This window comes from Elephas maximus, chromosome 25 (genome assembly GCF_024166365.1).
Source record: "Elephas maximus indicus isolate mEleMax1 chromosome 25, mEleMax1 primary haplotype, whole genome shotgun sequence".
Lineage (NCBI taxonomy): Eukaryota > Metazoa > Chordata > Mammalia > Proboscidea > Elephantidae > Elephas > Elephas maximus.
The window spans coordinates 20,463,765-20,478,145 of NC_064843.1; the positions used below are offsets into that span (position 1 = coordinate 20,463,765).

Here is a 14,381-nt window from a genome sequence, read left to right on the forward strand (position 1 = left end):
CCAGACTCACAAAGACTCAGGATCTGTCTTCTCAGCTGGTGTTTGAGCAGAAACCCAAATTCCCTGAGCAGCGACCGTTACCTCCTGAGACACGGATGCGTTGACACTGCTTGAGAGGAGACAGCTTGTTTTCCAGCACAAGGTAAATAAGCCTCTTCTCTCATTTTGTCTCCTATTTCTCACGAGCCCTCCCTTTGCATCAGATCTGAGAACATGTTTCCTTGACCTGTTGTGGCGCTTTTTCACATGGACAGTGCATTCCCATTGCCAAATTCTTCTCTTACACCCACCAAATTATAAGGGAGGAAACCCAAAAACGGGTAAATAACTCCACATCCGTTGTGGCTGGACCCCTCCCCCAACAGTGAGCTTTGTTAAGTACTGCCTTCACTACTAGGACCACAGCTACCCCAGAGAAGGGGGGCTGGGTGAGCTGACCATTCAGCTCAGGGCAGTGTTCTATCAGGGGGCCCTGGCGCATCAGAGAATTCACTGGAAAATGCCTTCTGGCGGAAGAGTTGTCTTCAAAGGACCCATGGCGCTCCTTTGCCATGCCTGAAGGCTGTGTCATCCCTTGCAGTCACAAACGTAAGTCACCTAGTTTCTGAAACAAATACCTTGCCAGCAAGTACAGGGTTGTAAGCACATACTTGGCTTTTATGAAATGGAACAAAAGGTCACGTCCACAGTCTGCATAAAGGACTGTGCCCAGGGGCAGGTGTGCGGCTGACCCATTTTTACCAGCGCCCTGTGAAAAGGGATAAGGTAATGCCACAAAGGCAAAAACTCTACACAGTATTTATATTAAAAAAAAACTTGTTAGCAAGATGCCTCATTCCCTTATTAACTGATGATCTGTTTCTAATTTTTGCCAGACCGTCAAGCACAGTGGTTAGACTAATGTGCCATGGAGCCAGGTTACCCGGTATGAGTCCTGCCTCCATCCAGCTGTGCAACCTGTTATGTTCCTGCACATCCCAGGAACACAGGACAGCAGACCTGTTAAGATACTCAAGCCCAAAGATACACATGTATTTCTCAATGACGAGAAACAGCGGAGACTGGGTCTGTGATATTTAGGCAGTTTTGGGTTCTGGGTCACTGGGTAGAAGTATGCGGGAAAAACTAACTGGATATTACAACAACTTAAAAAGTGGGTGGGCGTGTCTCGATGGGTGAGGTAACAAAGAGGAACACTGGTTGGGACAAGTCACAATGGGGATGGGAGCCCATACGGGAGGAACCACTGTGGCCCACAAAAGCCTGTGAGCTGTGAAAAGAATGTTCTGGAGAAGAGACAGGTACCATGCAACACCCAGGATGAAAAAGAAACTAGTAGGCCTCACTGACATGGTAAAGACAAAGATGGCTTCTATTCACGAGAAAAAGAAAGGTAATTAAACTTCAGGAAAAAAAAAAAAATCCCCAAGAAAGTCAGTATCCAAATATAATTCAAGCTAAAATGGGACATGACTTTAAGGAACTCATATAGCATGAGGAAAAAAACCAATCCACAGACCTTGACTCTAAGAACACTCTCCTTTGAAGGCTACAGAAGTCAAGACACTGGACCTGGGGAGAAAGAAAAGTAATATTTGCCCGCTGCCTGGCCCACACCAAGCATTGTTCATGCCATCCTAACAACTCAAGCAGGTAGTGTCCATTGCTTTCTAACTTTTAAAAAGGTTCAGAAAAGAGCTGATTATTGCCCAGACTGAAATGTTACCTACTCTGACAGTGAAGACAGACCTAACGTGGAGAGTGGAGCCAGAGTGAGCCCCTCATCTTCAATACTGAGATTCAGGAGATCTGGACCAAAGCTAATGGGACAAGAGGTAGATGATTATTTAAAGATAAAAAGAACCATAAAGTCATATAATTTAAAAAACTTAGGGTAGAAGCTGAGTGAGCTAAATCCTTATTTTTCATAGCAGGGAGTTAACACGTATTTTAAGGTTGACATATCAAGAAGTAGTGGTAAAGAATTAAGGAAGTACCTCTAAAAATACGAAAGGCAGTGCTGCTTCAAAGGTTTTGTTTCCAAGAGTCGAAGTAGGGACAGGGTATTGTAGCGTACGCATATAATAGTTTGATTAAATGCCAAACTGATTATGCCCCACAAGTTAAGAAATGAAGTACCATTTTCACCCATCACTATGGTGGCAAAAATAAAAAGAAATAACGGCCAGCATGGGTATGGTGGAAACCCTGGTGGCGTAGTAGTTAAGTACTACGGCTGCTAACCAAAGGGTCAGCAGTTCAAATCTACCAGGCGCTCCTTGGAAACTCTGGGGCAGTTCTACTCTGTCCTATAGGGTCGCTAGGAGTTGGAATCAACTCGACAGCACGGGCTGGGTTTTGGGTTTTTTTTGTGGGTATGATATATAAATTGGCACAACCTTTCTACAGGGTAATTCTAACTTAAGGAGCCCTGGTAGCACAGATAGTTAAGCACTCTACTGCTAACCAAAAGGCTAGAGATTTGAACCCACCCAGTGGCTCCTTGGGAGAAAGACCTGACGATCTGTTTCTGTAAAGATGGCGGCCAAGAAAACCGTATGGGACAGTTCTACTGTCACATGGGTTGCTACGAGTCAAAATCAAAGCACCTGACAGCAGTTCCACATTCAGGAAACAATCCAAAGTGTAAACAAAGATTAATGTATACAATGTTCATCTCAAAAGTTATTTATAAAAGATTAATATTTATAAAAATCAGAAAATGCTAAGATGTCCAACAATGGTTATAATTACATATAATTTGATAATGATATATCCAAATGATAAACCCTTATATAGCCACTAAAAATCATGTTTACCAAGTATGTTAAGTTATATAATATATATATATATATATAAAACTATATATACAGAATGTTCTCAACTTTGTTTAGCAGGAAAGAAGGAAAAGAACCAAAATGTTTGAAGTAAGCAGGATTATGAATGATTTTTCATTTTTTAAATATTTTTCTGTTTTTTTCCCAAGTTTCCTACAGATAAGATATACTTACAATCAGAAATAGGTTATAAAAGCAGGGTGAATCAGTGGACCCAGCAAGAAGCTCTCATGATGAACTTTGCAAAGACGGTTCCCAGTATCTAAAAATGCCCTGGGGGCAGGGGACACATGTAGGCCAGGACTATACTCCACAAAGAGCCTTCCACCTACCAGGACTGCTGCCTGCTGAGTAAGATAGGGTGGTGGTCTCCACTGCTCAGTAACAAACCATTCCTCCCACTCAAGGCCCCGATTACCTGCTACTTAAAACAATTAAACCAATAGCAGCTTTAATTTCTTAGTATTTACTCTGTACCAGGCACTCTGCTTAGGTACTTTACCTTCAGGGTAGTTGTAAGAATAAACTGAGGTAGTACATGTAAATATTATTATTCTCATTTTTCAGAAGAGAAAAAGAGAAGTGTACAGGTTAAGGCATTTCCTCAAGGGCACAGTCAGTGGCAGAGCTGTACCTCAAGCCCAGGTCTACCTGACCCCAAAGTTGGCAAACCCAGCTCTTTGGGCTTCGCCGCTGAGCTGCAGCCACTAAAACGTGTCAAATCCCTACAGCAACGTCAGCCTGCCACCTCGTAACAACGCCCTTAAAAGTCAGACGTAAAAACTGTCCTAGAGAATGGAATGAGAAACCTCAGTTTAAAGCTTTTTAAAAAACAATTAACTGAGAATACTGATTAATGAATTATGCCAGAGTAAAGGAAAGTAGAAGGTTCCGTCTTCCTCTTCAGAAACAATTTTAAAGGGCCCACTTGCTGGCACTATACAAAGGTGAACCATCCACCATCTACTACTTCCTCGTAATTCTGGAAGGAAAAGATTCAGGACTTACGCAATCCTCTGAGGTTAAGATGCTGAAACAGAAGTTCTCCAGAGCTTTAGCCAGAGCGAGCCACGTAGATATGCTAGGGGCGAATCTGAGTGCCAAGCGCAGAGCAACCGTCCCCACCAATTCTGTGCTTCCCGCCCTAGGCTTTTATTTGCGTTAGAATAAATTGTTTGTAGTTTAAAAATGTATTCCAAGGATATCTCAGAATCCTTCCACCAATGACTGATTAAGCCAAAGTAGTAATATATGATTTAATGCTTCCATTACTGTGTCAAACAACAACAAAATATCAGATGGGTTCAAATAGACTTAAAATTGCTTCTCCTAGACCTCAGGCTTCCAAGATGCTATGGTTTGAAAAGTTCCAAGCAACCTCTGATGTGCAGAAAAAGACATTGTGAAAACGATCAAACATCCACAGGCCGGAAGTCCTCCCAAGAGCACGTGAGGCCAAGCAGCGCCTCTCTCCCCTGTTCCACAGAGGAACTGCCTGTCCACAGCTCACGCTGCCACCAAGGAACTCCTATATGAAGTTCCAGTAGATAAACTCTAAGCCTGAATTAATGTTCCCTTCCTCTTTGTAAAAAGCACTAAATTTGAGTTAGGATTATTTAGAAATTACAATTTTATGGACTCCAGGAGGGAAAAAGCGAGAGATTTAAAGATATTCTTCATTACCAAAGCATCAGAGAGCTCTGAAAACCTGGCCTTAAGATGGTCTTAAATACGTATTTTAGGGCTTTCTTTATTGCTGATTATAGATTTAAAACTATGAAATGTGCACTGCTTGGCAAATCATACAAGCGATTCTTTACTTATTCACATTTCTGATAAAAGCTTAGGAAACAGACAAAAATACAAAGACAAGAGAAGTACAAATGACAACGGTCTCAAAACAAAAGGCTTTAGTAAAAGAAAGTCTGCACAGCCAGTGCTCGTCGACAACTTCAATGGCCCAAACAGTGCCAGTGCTCAGCTCAGTCCAGGTCAGTTAATAGTAGGTCCACTGATGATGCAAAGGGAAAAGTCACCCACTTATATTTATGACCACACAAATCACCTAATTTGCTCCAGGTTAAGCTTAAAGCAACATTTAATATCCTTTACAAGACGGATTTTGTGACAACTTCAAAAGGAAAACTTGCTTTGTTTTAGCACAGCTCTGCTCAAAGTTCTACATGATCATCTCCTCACAAAGCATCCGGGGCTTATTATCAGCCTCTTAGAAAAATGCAGTTCAAAGCAGTGTCACGCTGGCCGCCTGCAGGTAGCCTTGGAGATACTGGAGAGCTTCTGCGTTGAGGCTGGTGCTCACCATTGACGGGACCTGCAAGAGATTGGAAACACTCGGCCCGGCTGTTGGGAGATCCTGCTGAGCTAACACAAACCCCGTGTTCTACCAAACAGCAGTCAGTCATAAATCGCTGTCAAAGGGATTCCAAAGTGACTCAACTACTTTTATGCCTTCAAAAATGGATGGGTCTAAAAAAGCAGATTCATAAGGGATTACCATTATTAGGTATGATAGCAGCATTATGGTTATGTTAAAAAAAAAAAAAGTAAATGAATATTGGAAAACTGTTGGTAATTATTGAAACTGGGTACACGAGGATTCATCATACTCGTTTCTGTATATGTGTGAACTTTTTCATAAGGAAATACTGAAAATATAAATATCAGATAACATAAGATTCTGTAAAAAGTGCTGACTAAACGCAACTCTACAGCCACTAGTAGGTTTAGTCCAGGTTCCATTATTTCATTTCTGAGTATACTGCAGTACAAAAAAAAAAAAAAAGCCCACATTTTAAGAATAGATTCATGCTTTCTATACTAGACTGATTATTTACAGGTGGAAAATAAATACATTTCTATTCAAAGATCCTACCCCCCCATAACTCTTAAAATCATTTGCTTAACTTATATCTGCAGTATGTCATAAAGAGAAAAAAATGACACATCCTTATAATTAAAGTCAGCTTTGCCTATAACTCAGTCTGAGACGTAATTTAATGATGCTGACCCATGAAGAGAGGCACAAGCACTGCCCTCTCACCTCCCCATAAAATCTCCACAGTTGTAGTTCTTTGACAACACAGATACTCACCCTTCCTGGACAGGCAGTAGACAATTTGTGAAGTGACTGTGCCAGGTGGATCTTGGGGTTGTTCACCATTTGACCTACAGGGTCATGCTCCTTTTTCCCAGCAAACGCCAACTGTGAGAAGGCAGTCTGGTACCCTGGTGTGTCTTCAATGTCAATAAAATGCTCCTCATCAGGAATGGTGTCATCTTCAGGTAACTCAAAAAGGCCAATCAGAGATTGTAATAAAGGAGTCCTGGATTAGAAAAATGTGAAGACAAAAGAAAATACTTTGAAAACTTAAACAATAAGTAGCAGTTCTTCAGATAAACAAAATTACATACAGTTTCAAGAGTAGGAAGGGACTTTTGAAATGAAGATGGACATTAGTGCCTTACGCTTATCCAGACATCATTCTTCAATTCTTTCACCCACAGCACCCGTTTGTCTTTGGGAAACTACCTGACCCCCAAAACTCTCAAGCTCTGCCTGTGTGACCCCCCCACCCCCACAACCCCTCAAAAAAACCCAAACCAAACTCTTCGCCATCAAGTCCATCCTGACTCATGGTGACCTACAGGACAGAGGAGAACTGAACCATAGGGTTTCCAAGGCTGTAATCTTTACAAAAGCAGATTGCCACATCTTTTTCTCACAGAGCAGTTGGTGGGTTTGAACTGCCAGCCTTTAGTTTAGCAGCCAAGACTCCTTTGTGTGACCCAGGCCTGGCCAATTAGAAGGGCATGTGACCCAAGCCAAGCCAAGACGACTCAATGCTAGGCCTTTGGTTAGAAAATACAAACCTCAGGTTGCCACATCATTTCATGGCAACGGGCTGCCTGAGTGAAACCAAAATAAGGAGAAGCAAGACGTAGAGAAAAGCCACCCCATTCAGTTCCCCCCTCATAAAGACTTAGCCAGTTTGGTTGGGCTTCTGTCATTAAACTGTCTTAGAGACCATCTAGACCACTTGCATCAGATTCTCAAAGTCCATGATGCCCCCAGCAAAGCTAAGAACCAGTTAGGAAGCCCAGAAGGGTCCCCAAGTCATACGTAGCACAAGGTTGTTGCTAGTGGAGAAGTCAAGATCAGAACCCAATTCTCTTAGTCTCAAAGGACTATACTTGGTTAATTTTGCAGTCATAAGGAAAAGAATCTATAATTTCCAAAAAAATTAGAATGGTGTACTTACCATAGCTTAGTATACTCAGTGTCCATCATTGGGGGACATTCTGTTAGTAATTTGGTTATGCCAACTGCACAGATCTTCTTCTCTACATTTCCAGACACCTTCTGAATTTCAGGAATAATGATTTTCTCCAAAACCATTCCAAACATTCTATTAATTAAAGCAAAATAAATCCACTCAACGTTAGAGTATCACTGTAAAGTGAAATGCTGAGATGTTATTTATACTCAGTGACTTCTTATGAATAAAATATTAAATTAAAAAGCTGCCTATTTTGTCAACTGAAATGAATTAAGAAATCTCGAGCTGACAAAACCAACTTCTCCCTGTGGACACGTGCCATCAACTCTGTAAATGAACATTTATATCACTGTAAGTCCGTGCTCAGGGAAGATCCTTACAGCTTTATTTTTCTCCCTGATTTTTTTCATTATTCAAGAAATCCTTGAAAAATTGGAAACTAGAAAACAGAGTAAGAGCAAGAGTTAAAAAAAAAAAAAAAAACCACTCGTCCCAGCATCATCTAGTGGTAAGTAGCTTTAATAATTCTGGATTATAACCTACCTTTCTTTGCTTACTTTGCTTACATACCTTCAACTACGCAAATGTTAATGGCTGTATTAAGAAAAGGATTTGGCCAATCAATCACTCTATGTTATTGCAAACATCCTAGAAGCAAAGTTTTTCAAGATTCGAAATTATGCAAAATCTTGTTTATGCTTTAATAAATTCTTTGAAATGGAAACACCAGGTAAGGCTCTGGATACAGAGTGCATATTTTTTGCTCTCTAGAAAGACTGTCAACTTAGGCTCCCACTAGCGGTACATGAGACTGTTGATTTCCTCACCATTCCCTATTGCTCAAATTCATGTTCTCTGGTACTCCTTTTGGGTTATTTTTCAAAAAATCCAGTACAGACACCTGATTTGAGTTTCCTCCCCCAGAAGCTGACTCTATCACTTCTTTATAACTCTTCCTTTTGCCATGAATGCAAAATAACACCTAATTACATTTCTTATATATACACTAAATAACAAAGGCAAAGTTTTGTTGGTCTAAGCTTTTCCCATTTAAAAAGTCATGCCGTTGGTCTTTACAGAGCAGGCTCCTGAAAACACTACCAACCTCCCGACAGAACACTGGCTGTCGAGATGAGCACGTGAGAGTGCAATAACCTGGTGGGGAATTAGGGCCATGTTTTGCAGGTATTTTCCTCTTTACAACTCAACACCCCAAGAATATTTTGAAAAGCTCAGAAATATCACTGCATCAAGAAACCTGAAATCCTGTATAAAACATATATTGGTCTGAGCTGAAAGGAGAGGTCAAATAATTTTTCCCTTTTATAAATAATGAAAACAAACTTACTTTGGTTGTATGCCATCAAATATCTCTTGCAGTGCTAATGCCCCATATTTTATGCAATACAAGTTAATAAAGACTAAGAAACCTGTTGAAAGAAGATACTGAATGTCAATATAAATGATTTATTGCACTAAGGTTTAGGTCTTGACACACAAAAGGGCTTTCTGCCAAATGAAACATTTGTAATCATTAAAAACTCAATTACACCCACTCCTCACTTATCAACATGGTTAGGTTCCAAAGACCAGGTCATTATGCAAAAATGGAGGATGACTACATCATTACATAACTTCCAAACCACTGAGATTCATGGCCCAGCCAAGTTGACCCATAACCTTTAACCATCACAGCCAGCATTACTCTCACTTCATACCCTGGCATTTGCTGCCAGACAAACACGCAAAATAGTCAGGTAATAGTTTACTAGTGTCATAAATGCAAACTGTCGGTAACAAGATCAGAGGTAGGTAAGGAATAGGTACACTGGAACTTATGCAATGACCTGCTCTCTGATATGAAATTATTTCTATTGGAAAAATGTTCTGACATCTAAACTTCCTAACCAACCTTTGGAACGCAATACATTTGAAGGTGATTCAGTGTTTGGAGAACACAAACATTTAAAAATATTTTATATGTAACATTTATAACTGATAAAAGGATTGTAACCATAAAGTCTGTTATTGAATTGAATTGTGTCCCTCCAAGAGAAGAAGTCCTAACCCCTATAACCTGTGAATGTGACTGCGTCTGAAAATAGGACTTTTTGTTTGTTATTGGTTACATCATACTGGAGGATAAGTTGGGCCCTTCCTGTGCTGTCTTATAAAAGGGCAGAACAGACATGGAAACAGTCACATATACGGGAGCAAGACAGTATATAAGGGTCCTGCTACAAGCTGAGGAACACAGAGAAAACAGCAGGGTTACCAGAAACTGAAAAGAGACAAGGAAACATCTTCTCCTGCAGCCACAGAGAGAGGGCACAGGCCTGCTGACACCCTGAATTCTGACTTCTAATCTCCAGAATTGTGAGAAAATATATTTCTTTAAAGTCACCGACTCTGTGGTATTTTCCTACAGCCAAACCACACTCACTGCCATGGAGTCGATTCCAATTCATAGTGGCCCTATGGGACAGAGTAGAACGGCCCCATAGGATTTCCGAGGCTATAAATCTTCACGGAAGCAGACTGCCACAGCTTTCTTCCTTGGAGCAGCTGGTGGATTTGAACTGCCGACCTCAGTCAACAGTCGAGCGCTTTAACCACTGTGTCGCCAGGGCTCCTTTTCCCATGGCAGCCCTAGGAAACTAAGACAAAGTTCCAAGGGTTTTAGCCACTTTCCTTCACTTCTATAGGAACACCTAAATGACTTTACTTACTCTTGATAAACTTTGTTGTTTTGGAATTCTGAAGTCTTTGGAATAGTAGAATGAATATTTGCTTCCTGTACTGGTCAACTGACTCCCTAAAAAATTGAACAAAAAAGCAACAATATAAATGCAGCATTTTTCTGAGTACTAAAGAAAATCTTTGATTAAATTCACGATGCAGTTACATTTGCACTCACGGAGGCATGTGCTCTATGATACTGTTGAGAAGATAAAAGCCTTGGTGGTCATTTGCTTTAGATGCAATCAGCTTCTGGAAGACACCTAGCAACCCAGGCTGTAACGCATTAGACCAGATAAACAAACAAACAAACAGTAAAACAGATGACACACAGGTTTAAGAAGAATTAGTCTTTTCTCTGTAGTTCCTACCTTTGAAATGTAGGAAAAAAAAAAAAACACACCACGACATGCCCTTCAAGTTCTTGAAATTAATCCATTTGACTTATTTTTAAAGTTTTTCTACCCGAGATAACTACTGAAAGATACCTAATCCTAATAAAAAACACATTAACATTTTTTACCAATTACCTCGCTCTTTATTAAATTTAAAAACCCACTGAACTGGCAAATGTTGTGTTCTATGTATTTTTACAATAAAAAAAAAAAGAAAAACAATTTAAAACCTGATACCCTTAGTTCCTCAAAGCTACTTTAGAAAATTGGAACTATATCGAGACAAATCTGACTCACAATTTTGTCAGCTGCAGCGCTGGCTATAGTGTTTGAGCCACGTTCTAAGAATGCTTGGAGAAGCCTCACTAGCGCAGGGATGTTCCCCGTTCTTTCCCAAAGCACTGGCTGAAGGAGGTGAGGAAATAAGGCCATGTAGGAAGAAGGGATATCACTTTTATGTGTTTCCAGAAGCAATGACATCACTTGAAAGACATAGGGAATAAATTCTGTTGATAAAAGTAAACACAGCTGTTAGTTTCAGAATTAATGGCGCTGATAAACATGACACAGATCTTAGGCAGGCTGCATTTTATAGCTACTGTCATCATTTTATTCTTTTAGAAAAGGTAACTTCCTTTTACTTACCTTGCACATCATTTTGTAAAATTTCAGTGAATACCAGAAACAAAGCCTCCTCAAAGTTTACCACAGCAGCAGGGTTAGCTTTGCAAGTGATCCTTATGGACAAACATATTGCCTCGAACATGTAGTGATTAAAGTGAGGTTTACTTGGGTTCTGAAATTTAATAATAATGAAAAGCTAATTATTCTAATAATTCAAGTGACTTTTTAATAACTAAATTAAAACACATCTAACCTTTGTAAAACACATTTAAAAGAGAGCCACTTATTTCTTCGTCATCAACATTAAGAAAAAAATACCAGTTACACTAAAAAGACTGTATATATGCTGAAATTTTAAATTGACTTTAAAATTAAAAAAGCAGCAGTACTTAGTAGTACTAGTTTGTTTTTAGTGGACAGAAGTCCACTATGGAAAAAATACTCCGAGTCATACGTAGGTAATACACAAGCCTTAGCTCTCAGAGCAGTAAGGACCCTTCTCATACCTGCACACGCTCCTAAAGCCATCACTGTATAGAAATGACGTGGTGGTGAAGAAACAAGCAGGAGTAGGACCACGTAAATTCTGGCTCTGCCACTAGCCTGGTGTGGGACTGTGGCAAACCTTAACTCCTATGGGCCCTGATGCCGGTATCTACAGTGATGATTGTCCGTATCAGTGGTTTTCTTTTTTTAAAACAACAAAACCTTATTTCCTTGAACAAAATCTTTCTTGGAAGGCTACCACATAAAGTTGATGAAGTCGGAAAATGAGAATGTGTACTGTACTTGCAGGGTGTGTGTGGGGGTGGGTGGATAACTGCTTTCCTTCTCCCTTGCTCCTCCAGGGCCCAAAGTAGTCCAAGATCCTTACCAAGAACTAGTGAAAAATAATCACCTTGTTCTTCAAGGTCCCTCTAGTACTTTCTGTGAATGTATCTCCCTTCATAGAGTAGTCAGGAATAAGCATCTAAAAGTGGAATTTTGTCAGCCTTAAACAGATCTTTTATTTTCTAAAACTCAGTATTAATATCTAAATACAAACAAAATTATACATAACATTTTAGACCAGAGTGTACTTTACTGCTGGGAAGTATACGGACGCAAGGACGACAGAGGACGAGCTACCTGTGTTCTACAGGGGCCCGACGGCCTCTTACGTCCTTCAGCGCACAACCTGTCACCCTCCACCTGACACGATTTCAGACCACCCCAACTTTCTCAAATTTCCACAAATCAACATGTTACTTTTGTAATCAGAATAAAAATGTATTAAAATTTCTGAGCCTGCAGGTAAAGGTGACTGCCACATGAATCCAATCGAATACCATCCCTACATTTTTAGAAAAGTTTATTAACTGCTGGTTAGGAAGAATTCACAGACTTTCTCCCAAGTCTGACCTACTATCAGGGAGTTCTGAGGGCCCAGCAGATTGGAAGGTAAGTTAAAAAATGGGTGCACTTTCGGAATTGCTCTGTTACCTTACTAACAGCTAATAGCTTCTGTGTGAGCTGAGTGATGAGAGTAGGGATGTAGGGGATTATGGCTTCCTGGAGGAGAGAAAAACTCCTCATGATGGCTGTAAATACAAAAACAGAGGTCAGTTACAATTCAGAATAAAACAATAAGGAACTGTTTAAGAAATTATTTATTGTAATTGCATTTGGATCCAGTATCATCAGAAATCAAAATTGTAGGTTCTCAACTTCCAAACATCTGCTATAAACAAGGCCTTCAAATTAAAGACATTTTGTCACTTAAAAAATAAAAAAATCAGGGGAGGGGAAAGCCCACACTAATTAATTCATCAGCTAAAACTGTAATAAGCTTAACCAATCCTCAGGTAGCTATCTCAATTTAAAAATTACATTTCCCATCCTTTTAAAATTGGGACATGGGTTGGCTACAAAATTTAGCTGGGAAATATTCAAGTATTTCCAGAAGGCCCAAGGCTTGAAGAATCAAAAATGGACAAGAAAAATTAATTAAGTGACTAAAGAGATAGACAAATAGGAGAACTAGTGGGTTGAGATGGGGCGTGGGAGTGCGGCGTGGTGCTGGAGGGCAAAGCAACCTAAAGTGCCTTGGAGAACTGCCTCGGTCGTCTCTGTCACTTAGGTAGCAGTGGCAGGAAATGTTTATCTCAAGCCTACAGGAAACATGACCTCAGTGTTTAAAAAACTGTACAGGAAACTGAAAATGAAGGCCACGAATCCATCTTCTCCCGAAAGAGAAATTAAGAGCCTAAGGAAAATCTAAAAATACACATAAAGCCACCAAAACCCAAACCTGCGGCCGTTGAGTCGATTTTGACTCGTAGCGACCCTGCAGGACAGAACAGAACTGCTCCATAGGGCTTCCAAGGCTGTAAATCTTTACGGAAGTAGACTGCCACATCTTTCTCCTGTGGAATGGCTGGTGGGTTCGAACCACCAACCTTTTCGTTAACAGCCGAGTGCTTTATATAAAGCCACAGAAGGACCCAAGCTGCAAAACTACTGCTCATTAATAGATGCCTGAGAATTATTTGCCATGAGAGATAAATACATTGTTAAGGTAAAAACGTATGCTATCTCCTCCCACAAACAGAACACACGTTTACAAGTAGAACGCCTACTACATGCCTGGCACAGGGATAGAAATTGATCTTCTCTTGCCTCTAAAACTTTGGATTTGATTTCCTCTACCTGAGTCAAAGGCCCACTCACCCTTCACACCTCAGCTTAAACATCATTTCCTAGAGAAAGCCATTCCCTTAGCTCGGAGAGGATGAATCAGGTGCCCTTCCTCTGGGCTGCCAATGAATTCCTTCATTATTCACTCACATAAGGATATTTATTAAGAAGGTATTACAACCTTAATGCTTTTGCATACCCTAGGAATACAGCACTGAAGACCACAGACCAGTTACCTGCCCTCATAGAAATGGACACAAAACAAAAATAACTACACATTACTGTTGGGAGATGCGTAGCGCTAAGCGCACGCACGCACACACACACGCGCACGCACGCAAGCGCGCACACACACACACACACATCAGGCGTCCTGAGCCAGGCTGAAAGCGTCTGAAATCATTTCTTTGAAAAGTGTTTCCTATGGGTTTTGGATGCAACAATTAAGACTGAGATTGTCCTTGAAATCAGTAGCCAGGGGACTCTCCTAGTGTGCTTGGCAGGTGGTTACAGCTGCCTGTGTCCTTGGTAGTACATCTGTCTATAAAGGCAGGATCTGCGGGGGGTCTGCTGTGTGCACACTGCACCAAGATCTAGGATAGCAGGCCTTTAATGAACGTTTCTTGCATAACCTGATTCTTGCCCTCAAGAAATTCAATACAGAAAAAAAAAAAATTTGCTGCTTTTTCTGTAAGAGGGGAGCTATATCAAGTTAAGGTAAAAAAACTTCTGAAAACACTTAGTATAAACAAAACCGTATTTTTCATTTTAAAATATCTAAACCTACTGAATTCTTGGCAAACAGTATCTGG

The 14,381-nt window shown here is 40.4% G+C and overlaps 1 protein-coding gene across 1 annotated transcript in view; it reads right to left on the bottom strand.

The window, feature by feature from the left end:
* Positions 1-2,870: 2,870 nt before the first annotated feature.
* CSE1L (chromosome segregation 1 like) overlaps positions 2,871-14,381 on the bottom strand; it is a 46,702-nt gene continuing 35,191 nt past the window's right edge. The window contains exons 17-25 of the mRNA XM_049869172.1: positions 12,376-12,473; positions 10,915-11,065; positions 10,567-10,775; positions 10,053-10,150; positions 9,865-9,950; positions 8,484-8,565; positions 7,118-7,264; positions 5,950-6,181; positions 2,871-5,169 (exon numbers count right to left, since the gene is read on the bottom strand). Of these exons, the coding sequence (XP_049725129.1) occupies positions 5,080-5,169; positions 5,950-6,181; positions 7,118-7,264; positions 8,484-8,565; positions 9,865-9,950; positions 10,053-10,150; positions 10,567-10,775; positions 10,915-11,065; positions 12,376-12,473 (1,193 nt within the window). The 3' untranslated portion in view covers positions 2,871-5,079. The remainder of the gene's footprint in view (positions 5,170-5,949; positions 6,182-7,117; positions 7,265-8,483; positions 8,566-9,864; positions 9,951-10,052; positions 10,151-10,566; positions 10,776-10,914; positions 11,066-12,375; positions 12,474-14,381) is intronic.